The 25,414-nt window shown below is 45.3% G+C and overlaps 1 protein-coding gene across 1 annotated transcript; it reads left to right on the top strand.

Annotated features, from left to right (window-relative positions):
- The first annotated feature begins 353 nt into the window (after positions 1 to 353).
- On the top strand, positions 354 to 23,791 carry CGAS (cyclic GMP-AMP synthase). The gene is made up of 5 exons (XM_066252992.1): positions 354 to 1,510; positions 10,663 to 10,882; positions 14,318 to 14,560; positions 19,736 to 19,838; positions 23,264 to 23,791. Exons 1-5 carry the CDS (start codon positions 467 to 469, stop codon positions 23,613 to 23,615), a joined length of 1,962 nt encoding a protein of 653 aa, XP_066109089.1. The 5' UTR covers positions 354 to 466; the 3' UTR covers positions 23,616 to 23,791.
- The last annotated feature ends 1,623 nt before the right edge of the window (positions 23,792 to 25,414 follow it).

The raw sequence follows: 25,414 nt of genomic DNA, 5'->3' as shown, positions 1-25,414 counted from the left end.
AACATTTTCTATTTCCCATAATTTAAAATAAAATATCCTTACTTAAAACTTACATTGAAAAAGTTTGTCAACTTCAACAGGCGAGAAAACCAGTAGTTTTCAAAATTCTTTTACGCGGTATAACAGCAAATGCGTCTCCCCGTCAGGACTCCTGAGAGCGTTGCCTGTTCTCTGGGGTCAGGCTGTGAGCGGTCCTCCAGCCGGGAGCCTCCTTGGCACGGCGGGGGCCGGGGCCGGGGCGGGCCGGGGCGTTGGCGGGGGTGTATCAGCCTCACTCGAGGCCGTGGGCTCCCGCCCTGTCCCGGCGGGGGCGTGGCCCCCCGGTGACGTCCCAGCGTGGGTTCAGGGTTGGTGCGTCCTCTCCTGTCGCGTCGCTGCGTTCCCGCCATACTTTCAACTTTTAAGTTTCATTTCCAGCGGCCTTTTCCCGAAGCCGAGTCAGCGGTCGGATAGCGGAGCCACCGCTATGGATCCTCGGAGCGAGGCGGCAAGGCGGACAGCGCCCAAGGGCGGAGCCGCCACCCCCAAGGTTTCTGCGCAGAAAGCCGGGACGAAGCCCGCGCCGACCAAGCCCACCCGGACCAAGTCCACCCGGACCGAGCCGGCCCCGACCGAGCCCACCCGGACCAGGTCCACCCGGACCAAGCTGGCCCCGACCGAGCCCGCCCCGACCGAACCCGCCCCGACCGAGCCCACCCGGACCAGGTCCACCCGGACCAAGCTGGCCCCGACCGAGCCCGCCCCGACCGAGCCCGCCCCGACCGAGCCCACCCGGACCAAGCCCACCCGGACCAAGCCGGCCCCGACCGAGCCCACCCGGACCAAGCCGGCCCCGACCGAGCCCGCCCCGACCGAGCCCACCCGGACCAAGCCGGCTCCGACCGTGCCCGCCCCGACCGAGCCCACTCGGACCAAGTCCACCCGGACCAGGCCGGCCCCGACCGAGCCCACCGACTGTCCGGTAGTCCCCGAAGCTGCTCGGACAACTGAGCAGAAGTGCGGCTCCACCAGGGCGGCGGGACCCCAGCGGAAGAAGAGCGCCCCGGGCCCCCAGGAGAGGCCGCCGGCCCGCGCGCGGGGTGCGCGCACCCAGAAGGCGCCTCCGAGCAGTGAGGACGAGGCGGACGGGCAAACAGGTCTAGTCGAGGGGCTGGAGCTTTCTGTACGCCGGGGCTGCACCGTCCTCGAGCTGGAGATCTCCGTATCCCCGGAGCTGGCCCCTCCTAGGGCTGCATCTCTCCGCGAGGGGGGCGCGCGCTCCGCCCGGGAGGTCCCCGGCCACGACCCGCCGGTCCCGGCCCCTGGTCTTGGCCGGAGCGAAGGGGCGCCCGGCTACTGGAAACCCAAGGCGGTGCTGGAGAAGTTGAGGCTAAAGCGCCAGGAAATCTCCGAGGCGTCGGAGACTGTGAACAAGGTTGTGGAACACCTGCTACGGAGAATGCAGAGCTGCCAGCCCGAGTTCAGCGGTGTCGGGCTGCTTCGCACGGGGAGCTACTCGGAGCAGGTGAAGGTGAGCAGCCGATTGCCCGCCCTTCTGTGTAGGGGCGCGGGAACCGCTCCCTCACCCCTCTCCCAACCTCCCCGATACGTCTCATGGTTCCTTACTTTCTGTAGGAAGAAACTCAGACTCCAGTTCTTTAGTTCTAATTAAAATGACAAACGTGTTCGTTTTTTCACCACTACTTCCAAAGAACATAGAGGCTCTAACCCACATTGGTTGCTAGTCACTGTCAGGACACTGCTTTGGGCGGAATTGAAAGCAGTATAGATTCATTCATGCAAGCAGACCTGTATTGTGTTTCTCTAACAGTGCTCTACTTGGTGGTTCTTGGTCAGATTATGAGTTGGATGATGAGAAATAATCTGCAAAGAAATTCACAAAATTAATGTATTTAAGAAACTTCTGGCCCTGGTGGGTGGCTCAGTGGATAGAGCATTGGTCCAGCATATGGACAACCTGGATTTGATTCCCATTCAGGGCACACAGGAAAGCGACCATCTGCTTCTCCCTCGCTCCCTTTCTCCACTCTCACCTCTGTGTCCTTTTCTCCCTCCCACAGCTAGTGGCTCATTTGGTTTTAGCTTGGCTCCAGGCACTGAGGATGGCTCTGTTGGGGACTTGGGCCACAGGTGCTAAAAATAGCTCCATAGTTGAACATGGGCCCCAGAGGGGTTGCCTGGTGGATTCTAGTTGTGGCACATGCGGGAGTCTGCCTCACAATCTACCCTCCTCTCAGCTAAAACAAGGGAGAGAGAGAGAAAGAAAGTTTTTCCTTTAAGTACATTTTTACTCCAAAAGAAAAATAGTTTCAGTCTCTCCCTCTAGCCCCTGCAGACCCACTCTCTCCCCAAGTTCATTCGTTTTTGTTTTTTAATTTTTCCATTGATATGAGAGAGGAAGGAAGGGAGTGAGAGAAGCTTGTTTTTTTTTTATTTCACTTAGTTCCATTTAGTTGCGCACACATTGGCTGCTTCTCAGGTGCCCTGATGGGGATGGAATGGAACACACCAGGAAGACGCTCTATCCACTGAGACACCTGGCCAGGACACCTCCTTTTTTCTTCTTCCCCTTCCTTTTTTCCTTCCTTCCTTACTGATTGTAGAAAGAGAGGGAGACAGAGGAAACATCGATTTGTTGTTACTCTTATCTGTGCATTCATTGGTTGACTCTTGTATGTGCAATGACCTGGAATTGAAGTTGCAACCTTGGGGATTGAACCTGTAACTTTGGTGTATGGGGTCACTAACTGAGCTACCCCAATTTCTTATACAGATGTTATGCGAAGTTCATAGTGAGTGATGTTTAAAAAAATTAAGAAAAAATGTCTTACAGATACTAAAATGCATACTTCCTAAATCAGATGTAACTTTTTAAGTGTGGATTCCACAGCTTCGTTTGCGGGTGGTTGTCATTAAAGCCATCATTCCAGTATAAACTGAAGGTTTAGGAACAGGTTCTTGACTGAGTTTGTTTCCTGACCAGCAGCAGTGGTGAAAGTGGACAGCCTTGTCTTGCTTTTGATCTTAAAGAAAACACATTTAGCTTTTCCTGTTTATGTTTGGTGTGGTTTGTTATGTATGGGCCTTTCATATTTTGAGGTATGTTCCCTTTATTCCCCTTTTGCTTAGAGTTTTTATTGTAATGGATACTGGACTTTGTCAATTGCTTTTCAGCGTCTATTGATATGATCATATGATTTTTATCCTTCATTTTGTTTGTGGTTTATCACATTAATTGATTTGTAAATATTGAGCCAACCGAGCTAACAGGCCAGGGCTAGTCTGTGTGTATTTTGATCTAAAATGAGTCTTGTAGCATGACCTGAGGTGGCACAGTGGATAAAGGTTTGACCTGGAATGCTGAGGTTGAGGGTTTGAAACCCTGGGCTTGCCTGGTCAAGGCACATATGGGAGTTGATACTTCCTGCTCCACCCCCTTCTCTTTCTCTCTCTCTCTCCATTTCTCCTCTCTAAAAAATGAATAAATAAAAATCTTAAAAAAAAAGAAAGAAATCAACTGACAGTCTTATGGGAGTTCCCTCATAGGTAACTGACTGAATTTATTTTGCTGCTTTCAAGGTTCTCTTTTTGTGTTTAATGTTGTGGACCATTAATGGCAAAAAGCCATTATAGATTGAGGCTTGGCAGGGGGCTAAGTTCTCCCCCCTCCATCTCCTTATTTGGCTTTGATGCTGAGTATTTGCACCCACTCCACTTCCTTCCTTGGGTTGCAGGAAGCAATATACATGCCCTTCCTCTGACTCTTTGTTTGTTTCAGATGTTTGTAAGTTTCACTAATGTATCCTGTTTTTGCCTTGGGAGAGTTCCTGTCTTAGCCTTTGATGTGCAACTTTGTATCAGGGTCCTTGATTTGCATAGGTCTATATGATAAAGTGAACTGGGGCTGTGAGGCACTCAGATGCTGCCAGGCAGTTTGAGGAGTCCTCCTGGTCCCATCGGTTTTGTTCTGACAAAGTGTGTTACCTTAATTCCGCACCATTATTTGGAGCTGCGCTGGTTCGCGGCAGTTTAACCTTTGCCATTTTAATTCTGTGAGTAGGTATTGGTCTCTTTGGGTTAGTCTTGTTTGGGACTCTCTGTACTTCCTGGACTTGTATGTCTATTTCCTTTATGAGGTTAGGAAAGTTCTCAGTCATTATTTCTTCAGATAGGTTCTCAATCCGTTGCTCTTTCTCTCCTTCTGGTACCTCTGTGATACAAATGCTTGATGTTGCCCCAGAGGTTCCTTAAACTACCCTCGTTAAAAAGAATGTTTTTCCCTGGCCAATAGTGCAGTTAGTTGGAGTATGGCCCCAGTATACCAAGATTGCTGGTTCGATCCCCAGTCAGGGCACATGAAAAGATCAACCACTGGGTGCATAAGTAAGTGGAACAACAAATTGATATATTTTCCCTTTCTCTCTCTCACTCTCTCCCTCCCCCTCCCCCTCCCTCCCACCTTCCCTTCTCCCTCCAAAATCATTCAGTCAATAAAAATGTTTTTACCTGACCACTGGTGGCATAGTGGATAGAACATTGCCCTGGGATGCTGAGGTCCCAGGTTCAAAACCCCGAGGTTGCTGGCTTCAGCATGGTCTCAGCTGGCTTGAGTACAGGATCACCGGCTGGAGCGCAGGGTCACCAGCTTGAGCATAGGATTCTTGACATGATCCCATGGTCACTGGCTTGAGCCGAAAGGTTGCTGGCTTGAAGCCCAAGGTTGTTGGCTTTAGCAAAGGGTCACTGACTCAGCTGGAGCTCCCCACCACCATCAAGGCACGTATGAGAAGCAGTCAAGGAACACCTAAAGTGACACAACTACAAATTGATGCTTCTCATTTCTCTCTCTTCCTGTCTCTCCCCACCCCCCTCACTAAAAAGAAAAAAAAATTCAATTTCTTTTTCTTTTTGCTGCCCTGATTGGGTGTTTTCTGCTGCATTGTCTTCCAAATTGCTGGTTCAGTTCTGTGTTTCATCTAATCTGATGATGCCTTCTAGTATATTCTTCATTTCAGTTTTTGCACTCTTCATTTCTGACTGGTTCTTTTTTGTGACTCCTTTTCTTCTTTTTTTTTTTTTTTAAGTGAGAGAAGGGGAGATAGACTCCTGCATGCACCCTGACTGGAATCCACCCAGGAACTCCCATCTGGGGCGATGCTTGAATCTGCTAAACTGTCTTCAGTGCCTGGGGACGATGCTCAAACCAGTCGAGCCACTGGCTTCAAGAGGAGGAGAGAGAGAATGGGGAGAAGAAGGGGAAGAGAAGCCGATAGTTGCTTCTCATGTGTGCCCTGACTTGGAATCGAACCCAGAATGTCTGGATGCCAGGCTGATGCTTTATCCACTGAGCCAACTATCCAGGGTCTTTTTTATGTCTTTTTTATGCTTCCTATATCTTTGTTGTATTCACGAAGTCCCTTGAGTAACCAGTGTTTTGAAGTCTGTACCTGTTAGACTGCTTGCCTTCATTTCATTTAGTTCTTTTTCAGGAGAGTTCTCCTGTTCTTTCATTCGGCACGTTTCTTTGTCTCCGTTAGGCTGCCTCTCGGGTTTGTTTCTATGTATTGGGGAGGTCTGCTGCATCTCCTGTCTTGGCTGGATGGCCTTATAGTTTGTGTTCTGTGGGTTCCAGTGGTGCAGTCTTCTGGTTACCTGAGCCAGGTGCTCCAGGAGTGTCCCTGTGTGACTTTTGTGTGCCTTCCTGTTAGTTGAGCCTTAATTGCTGTTGGCATGTCAGTGGGTGGGACTGGCTCAGGCTGACTAGCTGTGAGGACTGGCGGTGACTACCGTGTAGGAGGTGCTGTGCAGAGGCCAGCCCCACGCAGCAGCGGGAGTGACCCCAGTAAGGTTTGGTGCCTGCTGAGACTATCCTTTCCATGTGGTGGAGCTAATTGGTGGTGCTGTTGTGATCTGAAGCCTGCCACTGGGAGTGTGGGTTCTGGGGCCTCTTGGGAGGGGCTCCGGTACAGGCCAATGTCGGAAGCTGCCTGTGCTGGGCTTGGGTGCGTGTGGGAGAGGCCGCACTGTGAACCCAGCCCGGTTGCCACCAGTCCTTGGCCTTGGGCAGGTCAGGAAAAGGCGCAGGCCCCCCAGCTCAGCAGCTGAAAGAGCCTGGGGCAGCACACAGGTTGGGTGAAGCAGGGTCTCAGGAAGTGAGCAGGCTGGGACAGTGGTGTTCACCAGGTGAATGCAGATTCAGATTTGGTGTCTGTGCTGAGCCCGAGGCCTCAGCAACAGTCTCAGGGTACAGTGAGGCCAGCCGCCACCTGCTTGGGGCCTGCAGACCTGTGTGGTGGGGCACAGTCTCGGTGTCATCAGGGAGGTGCTAGTGAAGTTCACCAGGCTAACGCAAATTCAGATTTGGCCATGGAAGGGGAAGGCTCACCACTGGGACAGTGGCAGCCATTTCTCCAGCCTTCACTTGAAGCCACACCACTCATTGTCTTTCTGTATGTCTCTGGTGCCCCCTGAGCTGCTGTCCTGCCAAAGCCCAGGGTGAGTGTGTGCAAATGAGTCTGTGTGCCGGCTCTTTAAGGGGATGCCTGGGGTTCCAGCCGCCTGTGTCTCACCTGGACGGACCAAATCCCCATTGATTTTCACAGCCAGATACTATGTGGGCGCCTCTTCCTGGCACTGGTGATCTGGGCTGGGGGCCTGGCATGGAGCTGAGACCCCTCGCTTGTCAGGGGGCCTCTGCAGCTGAGATAGCCTTCCAGATTCTCGATTGCCTCATGGGGTTTGGAGCAGCACGTTTCCTGTCTCTGACCGTCTTACCAGTCTCAATGTGGCTTCTTCTTCTATATCCTTAGTTAGGACTTCTGTTCAGCTAGTCTTCAGATGACTGTTCTATAATTCAGTCGTAATGATGATGTCGTGGGAGGAGGTGAGTAGATTGTCCACCTACTCTATCATCTTGACCAGAACCCTTCAGCCATTTTTCTTGAATAAATCCTCCTTGGATTGTTTTAATTCTTTGGTTAATTTACAGAATTTTAAAAGAGTTGAATTAGACAGTTTTCCATGTTCCTTATTGTTTTATTGGAATGGATTTTCAGAGGCTCTTAATTTATTCCCACTAACATCACTTTAAATGTTTCACTTTTACAGTGTGTCTTAGCTCGGGCAGCCACAAGAAAATACTGTAGACCGGGTGGCTTAAACAACAGAACTTTATTTTCTCACAATTCTGGAGGCTGGAAGTGTCAGACCAGCATGCCAACAGGGTTAGGCTCTGATGAGGACTCTCTTCCTGGCTTGCAGATGGCCACCTTCTCCCTCTGTCCTCACTGTGTTCTTCGGTGTGTGCACACAGAGAGGAAGCAGTCTTTCTCTCTTCTTATAAAGTCACCAGTCCTATTAGATTAGAACCCCACCCCCATAACCTCATTTAACCTTCATTACCTCCTAAAAGTTCTGTCTTGGAATACGGACATATTAGGGGTGGGACTTTAATTATATGACTTTTGGGAGGACAGTTAAGTACACATCACAGAACATACCGATTTGGACTAGCCACGTTTCATGTAGTCCGTAGGCACATGACTGCTATGTACCGTGTTGAACGGTGCTGTCCAATAGCTGTATTTGAAGCTTAGTGGAAACTAACAAAAAACTTTTGACATTTTTAGTATAGTAAAAAGAAGTATTTGTTATAATTGCTTTCGTTATTATCATTGTGAGACCATAAAAGGTTCTTCGAAGCTCTAACAAATGCTGTGGGTCTAAGACACTAATATTGTCCATGACTTGGAGCTCACACTCACTTGGGTGACCAGTAGATATAAGAAGATGGCTCTTGCTCAACTAGGTGAATACACACACTTTTGAGACCACTGTGACAAGAGGGTGGCTGCAGTGTGTATCCTGTGATGTAAAAGATAGTATCTTAAAGGTTTTTAATTTTATTAAGCTTTAAACTCAGAATAAAACTGGGACAGGTTTTATTTTATTTTATATATATTTTTTGTGACAGAGAGAGGACAGATAGGGACAGACAGACAGGAAGGGAGAGAGATGAGAAGCATCAATTCTTCGTTGTGGCACCTTAGTTGTTCATTGATTGCTTTCTCATGTGCCTTGGTGAGGCTACAGCAGACCGAGTGACCCCTTGCTCAAGTCAGAGACCTTGGGCTCAAGCTGGTGAGCCTTGCTCAAACCAGATGAGCCCGCGCTCAAGCTGGAGACCTAGGGAGTTCTGAACCCGGGTCCTCTGCATCCCAGTCTGACGCACTATCCACTGTGCCACCACCTGGTCAGGCTGGGACAGGTTTAAAAGCTGACATGATATCATTTAAAATTGTTTTAAATTATAAAAATCATACACACCATATTTCCTCATGTATAAGATGCACCCTTTTTCGAAAAATTTAGGGTAAAAAACTGGGTGCATCTTTTCCAGTGGTTGTAGATTTTTTTACTTGCATTTCCCGCTTTTTTGTGCTTGTTGTCTTTACACTCATTGTTTCACACTTGTTACCAGTATATTATGGTAGGTTATGTTTTGCCATGTTCTGCCCAGAAATGGCTCAGAAAAGATTTTCTTACAGTGCTGAATTTAAGTTAAAAGTGATTCAGTTTGCAAAATTGAATGGAAATTGTGCTGCTGAACACAAGTTTGGTCCTCCTCTAACTGAGAAATGCATCTGAGACTGGCTACAGGAAGAAGAAACCCTACTGAACACGCCCCAGCAGAAGGCCGTGAGAGGCAAGTCAGCAAAGTGGCCTGATTTAGAGAGGGAATTAAAGATTCGGATTGAAGAGCGAAGGGCACCTGGATTTCCTGTGTCCACAAAGATGGTTCAGCATGAGGCAGGAAGATCGCTGATGAAAAAGAAGTTACTGAATTCAAAGGACACAGCTGGGGCTTCAGGTTCATGGAATGGAATGAACTAAGCATGTGTACACGCACCAGACGTGCCCAAAAGATGCTGGAACACTATGAGCAGAAGGTCCTTGAATTTCATTGTTCTGTCATTCAGCGTCAGAAGACACATCAGTTTGAGTTGGGACAGATGGCAAGTATGGACAAAGTCCCCTTCAATTTGATGTCTGAAGTAACAGAACTGTTGATAAGAAAGGGATGAAAACTGTAACTGTGAAGACAAGTGGACATGAAAAGAGCCATCATACAGTTGTTCTAGCTGTTGTGTTGACAGAACCAAGCTGCCTGTTATGCTGATTTTCAAACGCAAAACAATGCCAGTAAAAATGAGACTTAGGGACATGGACGAGGGTATGTTGGTGTGTTGGTTACACGGGGGGGGGGGGTAAGGGGAGAAAGTGAGGGGGTGGGGGGAGGGGCCAAAGAAAACCAGATAGAAGGTGACAGAAGACAATTGGACTTTGGGTGCTGGGTATGCAACATAATCAAATGTCAAAATAACCTGGAGATGTTTTCTCTGAACCTATGTACCCTGATTCATCAATGTCACCCCATTAAAATTAATAAAAAATTAAAAAAAAAAACAATGCCAAAAGAAGACATTCCTCGAGGAGTGATTGGCCATGTTCATGACAAGGGTTGGATGGATCAGGATGGGATGAAGATCTGGTTTGAGAAAGTTTGGAGAAGGAGACCAGGTGGGCTCTTATGTAACCTTCCCTATTGGTGCTTGATCAGTTCAGGGCACACATGATAAAAAACACAAAGAAGAATGCTGCAGAGCAAAAAACAAAACTTGCCATAATACATGGAGGCTTGACATCCCAGCTCCAACCACGTGATGTCAGCATTAACAAACCCTTCAAAGCTGCCATGAGAGACAAATGGAACCAATGGATGAAGTCTTCTGGGAACAATTTGACACCAGCAGGAAGAGTAAGGAAACCAACTATAGGAGAAGTTTGTACCTGGGTGAAAAGATCCGGGGATAATATCAAGATTGAGGTTGTCGTCAAGTCATTTAAGAAATGTGGCATTTCAGATGCCATAGATAAGGCAATATATGAAGACAGTGATTCGTCATCAGACACAGATGAGGACAAGCTAATGGATGGGAGTTTTTTTGTGTTGTTTTTTTTTTTACAGAGACAGAGAGAGAGTCAGAGAGAGGGATAGATAGAGGGATGTCCAGACAGACAGGAATGAAGAGAGATGAGAAGCATCAATCATCAGTTTTACGTTGCAACACCTTAGTTGTTTATTGATTGCTTTCTCATATGTGCCTTGACTGCGGGCCTTCAGCAGATTGAGTAACCCCTTGCTCGAGCCAGCAACCTTGGGTTCAAGCTGGTGAGCTTTGCTCAAACCAGATGAGCCCGTGCTCAAGCTGGTGGCCCCAGGGTCTTGAACCTGGATCCTCTGCATCCCAGTCCGATGCTCTTGGATGGGAGTTTTGACAGTGATGAGGAGTTGTGTGAATTTTACGATGAACAAAATTTGAGTTCAATAACTTTATGGAATACATTTTCTTAAGGTGTATCTTATACATGGAGAAATACGATACTCATGGTAAAAAAAAAAAGAGGAACAAGTACAGAATCTAAATACAAACTAAACCTACAATACTCTACCAGTTCCACTAGTCCCACAACCAGAAGGTATACATGTTAGGAGTCTTGCTTTTAAAAACAGGGTTTTAAGTGGAAATTAAAAAAAAAAATTACAGTTGCTTGGAAAATACTCACAAGGAAACATTTCCCTGCTGTTTTATTTTTTCTTAGATTTCTGCTCCTAATGAATTTGATATTATGTTCAAACTGGAAGCCCCCAGAATTCAGCTTGAAGAATATTGCAACAGTGGTGCTCATTATTTTGTGAAGTTCAAGAGAAATCCCAAAGGAAGTCCTCTGGATCAGTTTTTAGAAAAGGATATACTGTCAGCTTCTAAGATGCTGTCCAGGTTTAGGGACATCATTAAGGAAGAAATTAAAAGCATTGAAGGTAAGATTTTTGACTTTTGATTCTTAAAGTTCTAACGGTAGCTACTAATCGCCAGTGTACACGCCTCTCCTGGTCTTTCTTGACCTCCCTGGAGCACACTGTTGACTACTGCCTCATAGAAACAACTCTTTGCTCTTGATTTTATTTTACTACATTTTCTTGGTATTCTTTCAAAATGTTGAGTGGCTCTATTTTGGTCTCCATGGAGCAGTCACTGAACTGCTGCTTATGCCACTGGGCATATGTGGTTGAATAAAATTGTGGGACCTCCCCTTGAAGCTTGTAAACACAAATTGCAGTGTGTGCTCTTGGAAGGGACTGGGGAGGTGGTAGCAGTGGGGGGGGGGTGGAGCAAGGCCTGGGGGCAGGAAAGAGCTGGGAGCTCAAGGGACAAAGGAGGGCCATGCGAACCAGGGCAGTGACCTGACATGAAGTTGAAGAGGTAGCCAGTGACCGGATCTTCAGGGACCTGTAGATCCTAGAAAGGAGTTCGGATTTTATTCTATGTGCCTTGAGAAGCCCAATTATAATGACAAAATAATGATGGCTTTCTGCTTTTATTTTTTTTTAAAAAAGATTTTATTTATTCATTTTGGGGGAGAGAGAGAGAGACGGGGGAAGGAGCAGGAAGCATCAACTCCCATATGTACCTTGACCAGGCAAGCCCAGGGTTTTGAACCAGCAACCTCAGCATTCCAGGTCAGTGCTTTATCCACTGCGCCACCACAAGCCAGGCTGGCTTTGTACTTTTATAAGTTGACTCTGGCTCCTTTGGAGAAAATATCATATAAGGCAAAAAGGGAGATTAGGAAAGAAAATGTAATGGTTCAGATGAAAAATGGGAGTGGGGTGTGGTGCTGGGATGGAGAGACTCAGACACAAGCACGCTGTGCAGTGCCTCTGGATTGAGTGTAGGGGCGAGAGAGGATTGAACTGGAGAAGGCTCCCGGGTTTCTGGGTTGAGTACCTGTGTAGATTGATAGTGCCTTCTACTAAGATTGGAAGGACAGAGGAGGAACACATTTTGGCAAGTAAATGAAGAGTTTGGTTTTGAATATATTAAAGTGAATGTGGCCCTGGCCAGTTTGCTCAACGGTAGAGCATCAGTGTGTGGAAGTCCTGGGTTTGATTTCCAGTCAGGGCATACAGGAGAAAATCCCATCTGCTTCTCCACCCTTCCCCCTCTCCTTCCTCCCTCTCTCTCTTCCCCTCCTGCAGCCAAGGCTCCATTGGAGCAAAGTTGGCCCGGGCGCTGAGGGCAGCTCCATGGCCTCCTCCTCAACCACTAGAATGGCTCCAGCCACAACAGAGCAATGCCCCAGATGGTGGGCATGCCAGGTGGATCCTGGTCAGGCACATGCGGGAGTCAGTCTGACTGTCTCCCCGCTCTAACTTTGGAAAAATAAAAAATAAAAAAATAAAGTGAATTATTTCAAGAATGTAGTTGGATATGGATTTGAAGTTCAAAGTATACATTTAGGCTTTGTGTTAACATACAAGTGGTATTGGGAATGGATGAGATCCCTTAGGCAGAGAGTATAGATTAATTTATCCATTAATTTAATCAATATCCTCTCTCTCTCTCTCTCTCTCTCTCTCTCTCTTCCTCTTCCTCTCCCGCAGCCATGTTTCAAGTGAGTAACTTGGCCCCAGGCGCTAAGGATGGCTTCATGGCCTTGCCTCAGGCACTAAAATAGCTCAATTGCCAGCAATGGAGCAGCAGCTCCAGATGGGGATTGCCGGGTGAATCCCAGCCAGGACACATGCAGGAGCCTGTCTCTCCACCTCCCTATCTCTCACTTGGTTAAAAAATAATACTGAATATCGCATTATATATATAAGCATACCTCACTTTACTGTGCTTCAGTTTATTTCATTTCACAGATAATGTTTGTTTTACAAATTGACAGTTTGTGGCAGCCCTGCATTGAGCAAGCCTGTTGATGCTGTTTTTTCAACATGCTCAATAAAGTTCTTTGTTGTTTTTTGTTGTTGTTGTTTGTTTGTTTTTTACAGAGACAGAGAGAGTCAGAGAGAGGGATAGACAGGGACAGACAGACAGGAACGGAGAGATGAGAAGCATCAATCATTAGTTTTTCGTTGCGCAATGCGACACCTTAGTTGTTCATTGATTGCTTTCTCATATGTGCCTTGACCACGGGCCTTCAGCAGACTGAGTGACCCCTTGCTCGAGCCAGCAACCCTGGGTCCAAGCTGGTGAGCTTTTGCTCAAACCAGATGAGCCCATGCTCAAGCTGGCGACCTCGGGGTCTCGAACCTGGGTCCTGGGCATCCCAGTCCAACGCTTTATTCACTGCGCCACCGCCTGGTCAGGCTTTGGTTTTTTTTAGAGACAGGAAGGGAACAAGATGAGAAACATCAGTTTGTCGTTGAGGCACTTCAGTTGTTCACTGATTGCTTTCTCATATGTGCCTTGATCAGGGAGCTCTAGCCAAGCAAGTGACCCCTTGCTCAATCCAGTGACCTTGGGCTTCAAGCTAGCAACCTTTGGGCTCAAGCCAGTGATCCTTTGTCTGTGATCCCACGCTTAAGCCAGCAACCCCACGCTCAATCTAGTGAGCCTGCGCTCAAGCCCCTGACCTTGGGGTTTTGAACCTGAGTCCTCAGCCTCCCAGGCTGACACTCTACCCACTACACCACCACTAGGTCAGGAAGCCAGCAAGTGTTTTAAAATCAGGGTATGTATGTTTTTTGTAGACATAATGCTAGTGCACATTTAATAGACTACATTATAGTCTAAACATAGCTTTTATGTGCACTGGGAAACCAAAAAGCTCGTGTGACTTGCTTGCTTTATTGCAGTATTCACTTCATTACAGTGGTCTGGAACTGAACTCACAGTATCTCTGAGGTCTGCCTGCATATACAATTTCTTTATCCATTAACCCCACAATGGACTCTCAGGTTGTTCCCATATATTAGCTATTGTGAATAACATGCCATGAGCACGGATTGTTTCCTGTGTTGAGGCTCACTGCCTCTGTGCTGCCACAGACACGCACTCTTGTGTTGGGCTGTTGCTGTGCTCCACTCCTTTGTCTTTTCTCCCTCATGTTGTCCTCTGTGTTCTTCGTCACCCTGCTCCTCCCCGCTGCTCATCTGGCCTCTTTTCCAGGCGTCCCTCCAGACTGCCATTCATCAGTTTACATGAAAGTCGAATGAAAACACTCCCAAACCCCAGAGTCTTCAGAGACTCCTCATCAAATGTGCCAGGCAGATTCTTGATGGTGCCTCCCTTCCATGATAGGTGTGACTATTGGTTAAATAAGTAAAACACTTTCCCTTGTGGCATCAGTTTCTGCTTTTAAACTATTTGCACCTTAACACTATAGATCTCCAATTATATTACTTTTCCTATATGTTCAAGAAAATCAGATTGATAGACTCTGTTTTCCCTTTTATGTGTTTAAACAGGTACAGACATCATTGTGGAGAGGAAGAAGAAAGGATGTCCTGCTGTAACTCTCCTTATTAGACAACCTAAAGAAATATCTGTGGACTTAATCTTGGCTTTGGAAGTAAAAAGCAGCTGGCCACCTAACACCCAAGAAGGCCTGCCCATCCATAACTGGCTTGGAAGAAAAGTTAGGAGGGATCTAAGACAAAAGCCATATTACCTGGTACCCAAGCCTGCAAAGGAAGGAAATAGTTTTATAGGTATCTTGAATGTGAAGGTTAATTTAAAGACATATATAAGAGTTAATGTTATATACAAGTGCAGTAAAAGATCAAGTACTGCTGTGGCATTTCAATAGTCATTAGGCTAAATGGGCGACAAGATGGGAGTTTGGTGAGAGATGGAATCGGATAGTAGTTGTATCAAATACTCAGCTTTAAAATGTCTACTAGGCCTGCCTGACCAGTGTGGCATAGTAGCATCCCACTGACCTGGGATGCTGAGGTCCCAGGTTCGAAACCCCTAGGTTGCTAACTTGAGTGCTGGCTCATCCAGGGTCACTAGCTTGAGCACAGAATCATCAGCATGATACCATGGTCACTGACATGAGCCCAAGGTCACTGACTTGAGCAAGGGGTTACTGGCTCGGCTTGAGCTCCCTGCCCCAGTCAGGGCAGGTATGAGAAGACATCAGTGAACAACTAAAGTGATGCAACTATGAGATGATGCTTCTCATCTAACTCTCTCTTCCTGTCTCCCCCCCCCCCCACTAAAATAATAATAGTGATGTCTGCTAGCCACATTTGGGTGTTATATTTTTTACTTATTTATTTTTATTAAAGAAAGGCATCCTGGCCTTGGAATTGGACTGCTCTGTATCTGGATCCTGAGGCTTCTTCTCTTCCTGGCTGTGAGATCCTGGGCTAGTCACCAAGCCTCTGAAAAGTACTTTATTCACCCTTCCTTAGTTTCTTAGTTTTTACCTCTGTCCGTTTTCTGTTCCAGGATTCCATCTAGGACACCACATTACATTTTGTTATTGTGTCTCCTTAGGCTCCTCTTGACTATGAACAGTTTCTCAGCCTTTCTTTGTTTTTGATGACCTTCACTGTTTTGAGGAATAGTAGTCAGGTATTTTGTAGAATGTCCCTCACATAGCTTGTGCCTGATGTCTTTCTTATCATGAGACGAGTTCTGGGTTTTGGAGAGGAAGGCCAGAGGGATAACGTGCCGGGTTTTTGTTTATTTGTTTTGTATTTTTTTGAAGTGAGAAGTGGGAAGGCAGAGAGACAAACTCCTGCAAGTGCCAGACTGGGATCCACCAGGGAAGCCCACCAGGGGGCGATGCTCTGCCCATCTGGGGCGTTGCAACCGGAGCCATTCTGGCGTCTGAGGCAGAGGCCATGGAGCCATCCTCAGTGCCCGGGCCAACTTTGCTCCACTGGAGCCTTGGCTGCGGGAGGGGAAGAGAGAGACAGAGAGGAAGGAGAGGGGGAAGGGTGGAGAAGCAGATGGGCGCTTCTCCTGTGTGCCCTGGCTGGGAATTGAACCCAGGACTCCCGCACGCCAGGCCCACACTGTACCACTGAGCCAGCCGGCCAGGGCCTGTGTCGTTTTCATCACACCATATTAAGGATACCTGCCATGTATCTATAAGAGCAGAGTATTTATGTAAATTTTTTGGATTTTTCTGCATAGATTTCTCTTTTCCCATTTATTAATTTACTTATTTCTACCTCATGGAGTCGTAGAGAACTGTTTCATTCTCTGGGCCGTCGTCCAGTGCCACTTCATTTCACTGCTTCAGTTCCAGCCCTGGCATTTCGGAGCTCCCTCAGTTGGTTCCCCGTGTCCTTTGGACATGCCCGCCCATAACTGTGTGGGTTTTGGGGTTTTTGTTTTGTTTTCAGCATTAACTCACTTTCAAGCTCTACAAGATACTCCAGGCTCATCCGACATATTTCCTGTATCAGTCCTAGAATCAGCCATTTCTCCACACAGCCCTTTCATTGGACAATGTACTAGAAACCACAGTCTGGGTGTTTTGTGTATCTGTGCTCTGTTACTTGGTGTCAACCCTCTGAGCTGGAGGAACAAGTAAAAATACATGTATGTGTTCTAACCCCCATGTAGACACACATCTACAGATATGTTTATATGTAACCACCTGCCCTCTCTATTAAGTTACACAGGAGTTCATACCCTGCCTCTTCTAATCCATCACCATGTGGATCATCCTTTCCTTGCTTTCCGTAACCTCTCATTCTAAGTGAAAAACCTGACTCCCACATCTGCCACCTAGTTACTTACTTGTTCGGTTCTAGTATACACGTGTAGTTGTTTCAAAACTGTAACGCCATTTCTCCATGGGAAAAATGAACAACTAGAGTACAGTGCTTATGTACAGTTTTTTGTTTTGTTTTTGCCTTCAGTTTTACAAATCCTGTATCCAAAGTGATTTAGGTCAACATCTTTTAGAGTCCCTTTTACAGTCTGCATTATTTCTGGGATTCCTTGACCTCCTAAATGTGCTTTTTAAACACTTACATATATTAAGGCTCATTCTCTGTGCTATAAAGGTCTACTGGTTTTGACAAATGCATTGTATCATGTATCTACCCTTACATAATAGTTTTACTGCCCTAAAAAGTCCCCTGTGATTCACTTTTCAACCCTTCCCATTCCAACTTCTGGCATCCACTGATTTGTTTACCATCCCTATAGTTTTGCCTTTTCCAGAATGCATAAATGGGTGTTGTAAGTAGATTTTTTTTTTTTTTTTACAGAGAAAGAGTCAGAGAGAGGGATAGATATGGACAGACAGACAGGAACAGAGAGAGATGAGAAGCATCAATCATCAGTTTTTCGTTGCGACACCTTAGTTGTTCATTGATTGCTTTCTTATATATGACTTGACCGCGGGCCTTACATAAGGGCAGACTGAGTAACCCCTTGCTCGAGCCAGTGACCTTTGCTCAAACCAGATGAGCCCGCGCTCAAGCTGGCGACCTTGGGGTCTCGAACCTGGGTCTTCCGCATCCCAGTCCGATGCTCTATCCACTGCGCCACCGCCTGGTCAGGCCATAAGTAGATTTTTACAGTAGCAATGAACACACTTCGCTCAGTGCCACCTTTTCCATGTATTCATTGTTCATATGTTCTATAGTCATCACAACGTGCCTTATTCTGTCCCATTAAAATCTTTTTCTTCCCTTGCTCTGTACTATATTATATATAATGTATCTTTGTAAGTCTTGATATCTGAATAAGTACTACCACTTTGTCCTTCATGAGTGTCTTAAATATTCTTAAACCCTTTGTATTCTCATAAAATTTTTAATATCTTGCCTGACCAGGCAATGGTGCAGTTGATAGAGCATCAGCCTGGGATGCAGAGGACCCAGGTTCGAAACCCCAAGGTTACCCGCTTGAGTGCAGGCTCACCAGCTTCAGTGAGAGGTTGCTGGCTTGAGCCCAAAGGTCACTGGCTCGGCTGAAGCCCCCTGATCATGGCACATATGAGAAAGCAATCAATGAACAACTAAGGCACTTCACCAAAGAATTTATGCTTCTCATCTCCCTTTCTGTCTGTCCCTCTCTCTCGAAAAAAAGATTAGTATCTTGTCAAATTTCACAAAAGCATCTTTTGTAATTTTGATTGAGAGTACATTGAATTTATAGATAAATTTGAGAAGACATGGTATATTTATAATAACGAGTTTTCCGATTCAAGGATAACTGTATATCTTTATTTATTTAGATTTTCTCTAATACTTGTCAGTGGGGTTTTAGAGTTTTCTCCAGGAACATTTTATATATCTTTTGTTAGATTTATAGATAAGCAATTGTAACTTACTATTATGAAAAATTTTAAACCAACAGAAAAGTAGACTGAAGAATTTAATGAACTCACACGTACCTGTCACCTAGCTGCTTGTGTCCTTTCTTCATACACAGTTGTATTATCTACCTACAGTGATAGCTTTGCTTCTCTCTTTCCAGTGCTATACCCCTTATGCTTACTAAAATAGGTGGTGCATGTTGAACAAAAATAGGGATAGTAGACATCCTGTCTTCCTGATTTCAAAGGAACAACCTCAACTTTTTACCTTATATTATCATGTTGCTGTGTTCTTTTTAATTTTTTAAAACTTAATTATTATATATTTTAGTGAGAGGAGGGGAGGCAGAAAGACTCCTACATGCACTCTGACCGGGATCCACCCGGCAAGCCCACTAGGGGGCGATGCTCTGCCCATCTGGGGCCATTTTTTAGTACCTCAGGCGGAGGCCACAGAGCCATCCTCAAGCACCCGAGGACGCTCAAACCAACTGAGCCACGGTTACAGGAGGGGAAGAGAGAGAGAAGGGAGAGGATTGGAGAAGTAGATGGTCACTTCTGTGTTCCCTGACCAGGAATCACACCCAGGACATCCACACGTTCGGCTGACGTTCTGCCACTGAGCCAACCAGCCAGGGCCGCTGTGTTCTTTTTTAAATGGTCTTGCATTGGATCACATTTCCATCCTGATTTAAATGCTGGGAGGTTTGTTTTTTTTTAAGTGATGAATGAATGTTAAATTTTATTACCTGCATATTCTGCATTGGTTGAGATGGTCTTATGTTTTTCTCCTCAGTGCTGTTAATGTAACAGATTGTATTGATTGATTTTTAAATTATAAACCAATTTTGCATTCCTGATAGAAAACCAACTAGATAATAGAACAGTCAGAGCTTAAAAGAGCTAGCCATGGTAAAACTTGGGGAGAAGGAAAGAGGTTATACTTATATAAACTCTCCCAAGGGACAGAAATGTTCCCTACTTTATTTTATGTGAATACCAAAACTTTGTAAGGATGATATGAAAACTTTTGAATAAATTGATTAAAATAATTGAAACCAAGTACTAGCAAACTGAATTTAGCAATATATAGAAGATTATATATTTTAATTGGCTAATTACCATATTTCCCCATGTATAAGATGATCCCATGTATATATAAGATGCACCTTAATTTTGGGGCCCAAAATCTGAAAAAAATGTATTACAGAAATTATTGAACAAAGATTTTATTCATCATAAAATTCATACAGCTCCTCATCCATGTGAAAAAATGGGAAATGCAAGTAAAAAAACCTACAACCACTGTATTAAGACGCACCCAGTTTTTAGACCCCAAATTTTTCAGAAAAGGTTGAGTCTTATACATGAAGAATATGGTATTCTAAGCACCCCCCCTTTTTTTTGGTCCATTGTTTGCCTCAAATGAGTTCTTTTCATATGTAATTATAGTGTTTATTTATTCACTTTTTGATTTATCTCCCCCTAGAAGTTTTTCAGAATATATTAATGAAGAAAATCACTTAAAGATTGTGTTGTTTATATGTGGATGTTTTTGGTAAAGTGCTTTTCTGTTTTCCTTTTGGAAATTAAGAAGAAACATGGCGGCTATCCTTCTCTCACGTTGAAAAGGAGATTTTGAAAAATCATGGACAAGCTAAAACATGCTGTGAAGCTGATGGAGTGAAATGTTGCAGGTACTTCCTTATTTGTTAAATGGAGGATTATTTATGGAATGTTTATTTTTTTTTACTACATAGCTCAGACCTAAAAATGATCACTGCTCGCCTGACCAGGCGGTGGCGCAGTGAATAGAGCGTCGGACTGGGATGCAGAGGACCCAGGTTCAAGACCCCGAGGTCGCCAGCTTGAGAGCGGGCTCATCTGGTTAGAGCAAAAGAAAAAAAGCTCACCAGCTTGAGCCCAAAGTCGCTGGCTCCAGCAGGGGGTTGCTCTGTCTGCTGAAGGCCCGCAGTCTAGGCACATGAGAAAGCAATCAATGAACAACTAAGGTGTCGCAATGTGCAACGAAAAACTAATGATTGATGCTTCTCATCTCTCTCTGTTCCTGTCTGTCTGTCCCTGTCTATCCCTCTCTCTGACTCACTATCTGTCTCTGTAAAAAAAAAATAAACAGCAATAAAAATGATCACTGCTCGGTTGAGTCCTGGGGGCAGTACATGGCTGGACTGACCCAGAGTATTATCTAGAGCAGTGGTCCCCAACCTTTTTTGGGCCATGGACTGGTTTAATGTCAGAAAATATTTTCATGGACCGGCCTTAAAGGTGGGGCGGATAAATGCACAAAATAAAATTATGCGACCAGCTTAAAAACTGTGGTATTTTAAAATATATCAATAATTGTAGAACTTACGAGACAAGTGTCAAGAGTGAGTCTTAGACGAATGTAACAGAGGGAATCTGGTCTTTTTTTTTTTTTTTTGCATTTTTCTGAAGCTGGAAACGGGGGAGAGACAGACAGACTCCCGCGTGCGCCCGACCGGGATCCACCCGGCACGCCCACCAGGGGCGACGCTCTGCCCCTCCGGGGCGTCGCTCTGCCGCAACCAGAGCCACTCTAGTGCCTGGGGCAGAGGCCAAGGAGCCATCCCCAGCGCCCGGGCCATCTTTGCTCCAATGGAGCCTTGGCTGCGGGAGGGGAAGAGAGAGACAGAGAGGAAGGAGGGAGGGAGGTGGTGGTGGAGAAGCAAATGGGCGCTTCTCCTATGTGCCCTGGCCGGGAACCGAACCCGGGTCCCCCGCACGCCAGGCCGACGCTCTACCGCTGAACCAACCGGCCAGGGCCGGAATCTGGTCATTTTTTTAAAAATAAAACATCATTCAGACTTAAATATAAATAAAACGGAAATAATGTAAGTTATTTATTCTTTCTCTGCAGACCAGTACCAAATGGCCCACGGCCCGGGGGTTGGGGACCACTGATCTAGAGGGTGAGCATGGAACAAGGAAAGCCAGATTGAAGGGACCAAGGAGAGAGTGGTGTTAGAAGGCAAAGCCAGGAACCATCATCCTGACTTAGATTAGATGGATGTTTAAAATAGGACAGAATAGCCCTGGTGGGCTGGCTCAGTGGATAGAGCATCAGCCCAGCATATGGATGTCCTGGGTTTGATTCCCAGTCAGGGCACACATGAGAAGCGAACATCTGCTTTTCTCCTCCTCTCTCTCCTCCTTCTCTCCCCCTTCCCTTCCTGCAGCCAGTGGCTTGATTGGTTTGAGCCTCAGCCCCAGGTGCTGAGGACAGCTCGGTTGATTTGGTTGCGCATTGGCCCCAGACGGGTTACTGATTCCTGGTCGGAGCTCATGTGAGAGTCTGTCTCACTGATCTCCCCTCCTCTCACTTAAAAAAAAAAAGAAAGGACCAAATAAGAGGTGTAAACACTAGTCATGATTAGCTATGACAGTTGTGTCTTAGTGTTCTGGTTACTTCGAGGTGATGAGTATTAATGTAATGTCACAGAAGGGGAGGGTGCCAGAGGACCACTGTTTTGGATACTGATCCTTCAACTTTGAGATGGTTTGGCTGCGTTGAAGGCCAGGGACTGACTGGCTAAATTTGAAACAATACTAAGAGATGGGTAATTATTTTTCTTGGTAGCATACACACCATAAAGAAGTGAGATTGAAAAATAATTGTTCAGCCCTGGCCGGTTGGCTCAGCGGTAGAGTGTCGGCCTGGCGTGCGTGGGAACCGGGTTCGATTCCCGGCCAGGGCACATAGGTGAAGCGCCCATTTGCTTCTCCACCCCCCCTCCTTCCTCTCTGTCTCTCTCTTCCCCTCCCGCAGCCAAGGCTCCATTGGAGCAAAGATGGCCCAGGCGCTGGGGATGGCTCCTTGGCCTCTGCCCCAGGCGCTAGAGTGGCTCTGGTTGCGGCAGAGCGACCCCCTGGAGGGGCAGAGCATCGCCCCCTAGTGAGCAGAGCATCACCCCTGGTGGGCGTGCTGGGTGGATCCCGGTAGGGCGCATGCGGGAGTCTGTCTGACTGTCTCTGCCCGTTTCCAGCTTCAGAAAAGTAAAAAAAAATTAAAAAAAAAAGAAAAATAATTGTTCATTTGAGTTTATAAAGTTGTCCAGTGTAAGGATCACAAAAGTTAAAATGTCAAAACAAGAATGCCCAATATGTCCTGACCAGATAGCTCAGTAGAGCATCATTCTGAAGCACAGAGATTGTCAGTTTGATCCCCAGTCAAGTCACATACAGGAACAAATTGATGTTCCTGGCTGGTTGGCGCAGTGGTAGAGTGTCGGCCCGGCATGTGGAACTTCCAGGTTCAATTCCTTGCCAGGGCATGCAGGAGAAGCACCCAGCTGCTTCTCCACCCCTCCCCATCTCCTTCCTCTCTGTCTCTCTCTTCCCCTCCTGCAGCCAAGGCTCCATTGGAGCAAAGTTGGCCCGGGCGCTGAAGATGGCTCTGGCTATAGCAAAGCAACGTCCCAGATGGGCAGAGCATCGCCCCCTGGTGGGCATGCCGGGTGGATCCTGGTCAGGCGCATGCGGAAGTCAGACTGCCTCCCTGCTTCTAACTTTAGAAAAATACAAAAAAAAAAAAAAGAGTGTCCAATATGCAGGCCTAGGAGGTTATTTAAGGCTGCATGTACAAGCCTTGAAATCAACATTAAGAGAAATATATCGCTAATAAGGCTAAATACTTTTAAAAACATTGAATTTTGTCAATGACTAAACAACTGAGTGTTTAATGTACAAAACAACTTACATTATAATGAGTGTTTAATGTACAAAACAACTTACATTATAATATAAGTATTTGTAGCCTGTCAAGGCAAAGTCATTGAATGAACAATACAAATACCTGCCAGTTTCATAGTTGAATTAGTCCTGATAGAATATAATGTTTAAGCAAGAAATGGGGATAAGAGAAGAAAAAAATGTTTTTGAAACTTCAAAGCATCTATTTGAAAAAATAATCAAGTTTTAGAATGACTATAGTTATAGGTCTTTATTCTTTTGTGTCTTTATATGTATTATAATATCTGTATTGTTTTTTTTGTATATTCTTGCAAGATGCCTAAAGCTTTTTGTGTAACAGAGCCAGTTGTAAATAAGTAAAAATAAACGGATTTTCTTTTTTATTCAACAGGAAAGATTGTTTAAAACTAATGAAATATCTTTTAGAACAATTGAAAAAAAAGTTTGAAGACCAAAAGAAAATGGCTAAATTCTGTTCTTATCATGTGAAAACTGCCTTCCTTCATACGTGCACCGATTACCCACATGACAGTGAGTGGCAAGTCGGAGACCTGGGGCTCTGCTTTGATAGGTGTGTGAGACACTTTCTTCGGTGCCTCGAGACAGAACATCTTGATAATTATTTTATTCCTGGAGTCAATCTATTCTCTCGAGACCAGATTGACAAAACAAGTAAAGAATTTTTGTCAAACAAAATTGAGTATGAAAGAAACAATGGATTTCCAGTTTTTAGTGAATTTTGAAATTATATTTTTAAAAGGAGTCAAGAATTAGAGTGACTTTGCCTGGCCTGTGGTGGCACAGTGGATAAAGATTGACCTGGAATGCTGAGGTCACCCGTTTGAAATCCCAGACTTGTCTGGTCAAGGCACACACAAGAAGCAACTACGAGTTGATGCTTCCTGCCCCCCTCCTCTGAAATGAATAAAATAAATATTTTTTAAAAAAGAATTAGAGTGACTGTATAAGAATTCTTTATAACAATTGGAACGTTTGAAATTTGTCACAGCAGTGATTGATGAAAATGAATGTAGACAATTTTTCAGCTGTTTGTCTTAATAAACTCTAATTAGTATAAAAAGGGTTATTTTGGAAAACAAATTAGTCAAGGGATACAAAGCAAAAGGAGTATTTAAAATCTAAAGGCAGCCTGACCAGACAGTGGTACAGTAGATGGAGCGTCAGCCTGGGACAGTGAGGACCCGAGTTCAAAGCCGTGAGGTTGCCAGCTTGAGTGTGGGATCATAGACATGACCCCATGGTTGCTGGCTTGAGCCCAAAGGTCGCTGGCTTGAAACCCAAGGTCACTGGCTTGAGCAAGGGGTCACTTGCTCTGTTGTAGTCCCCCAGTCAAGGCACATATGAGGAAACAATCAGTGAACAACTAAGGTGCCACAATGAAGAATAATAGATGCTTCTCTCTCCCTTGTCTCTCTCACTAAAAAATTAAAATAAAAGCATTATCATATTGAAATGAAAAGGATAAAATAAATACCTTCTTAATTAAATTTGTCGAGCACTTACTCAACACCACTTTTCATTTAGCACAAATGTGTGGACGGTTACAAGAGACAGTATTAGAAATCACCATTTTCTCCATAAAACTAGTGGGCTTTGTTCAATATACAAATATAATTGGAAGCAGCATCCTGTCCTAAATGTTAGTATAGGTAGGAACTGATTTTCAACCTTTTTATACTTGGGGACTGGTGAAAATAGAATTATTTAGGGGACCACCAAGGCAGAAATCAGCCTGAGCATAAGCAAATCCGACTGAGATCACTGGGTGTATAATCTCCATACAACAGCAGGTGCTCAACTTCCACAGACGGGCTCAGGTTCCTGGCAGCCCAGTCTACAGCCTGGCGGTTGGGAAACACAGGGTAAGAAAATTTAAAGATACCGTGTACATTGTCACGTCTCGGGAAATTCATAATCTTGTAGGGAAATGTTGAATAAGTTAATACACATGGCTAAATATAAAACGTAACTTTTTTTTAGTAACATATTTCTGAAAAGGAAATGGAACATGGAACAAAACTCAAACAGGTATGAAAGAAAACATCACCTTTTCTGAGCTCAGGCAGCATTTCACCTAGAGGCAGCTGCTGTTTGTTCACTATTTTGTATTTCTGTGTTTTGCATTCTCTTTTTGGGTATTTTTATTTTCTAGAATTTCAAAAAATATATATTTTAGATACAGTCATATGCCACATGACAGACTGCATGTAATGGTGGCCTCATAAGATAATGGAACTGAAAAATTTGCTATCAACTAGTGATGTAGCCACGGTAACAGCACAATGCACTCCTCACATGTTCAGAGTGATGCGCGTGTGGACGAAGCTGCACTCCGGTTGAATAAAAGTATAACACGCAGTTATGTGCAGTACATATACTTGATAAAAGTAAGTGACCATGTTGCTGATTTATGTATTTACTATACTTTCCATTGTTATTTTAGTGTACTATTCTACTTATAAAGATAAGCTGACTGCCCTGGCCAGATGGCTTAGATGGTTAGGGCATCGTCCTGAAGCGC

This window comes from Saccopteryx bilineata, chromosome 1, assembly GCF_036850765.1.
Source record: "Saccopteryx bilineata isolate mSacBil1 chromosome 1, mSacBil1_pri_phased_curated, whole genome shotgun sequence".
NCBI classification, from domain to species: domain Eukaryota; kingdom Metazoa; phylum Chordata; class Mammalia; order Chiroptera; family Emballonuridae; genus Saccopteryx; species Saccopteryx bilineata.
Note: the sequence above shows the minus strand (reverse complement) of the source record. Positions and strands in the feature narration are given on the sequence as shown.

What these genes read in the sequence shown, in the direction of transcription:
- CGAS (XM_066252992.1), top strand. Translation starts at nt 467, where the DNA reads ATGGATCCTCGGAGCGAGGCGGCAAGGCGGACAGCGCCCAAGGGCGGA. An exon ending in GCTACTCGGAGCAGGTGAAG is followed by an intron (nt 1,511 to 10,662) that starts GTGAGCAGCCGA and finishes ATTTTTTCTTAG; the next exon opens with ATTTCTGCTCCTAATGAATT. An exon ending in GATGGAGTGAAATGTTGCAG is followed by an intron (nt 19,839 to 23,263) that starts GTACTTCCTTAT and finishes TTTATTCAACAG; the next exon opens with GAAAGATTGTTTAAAACTAA.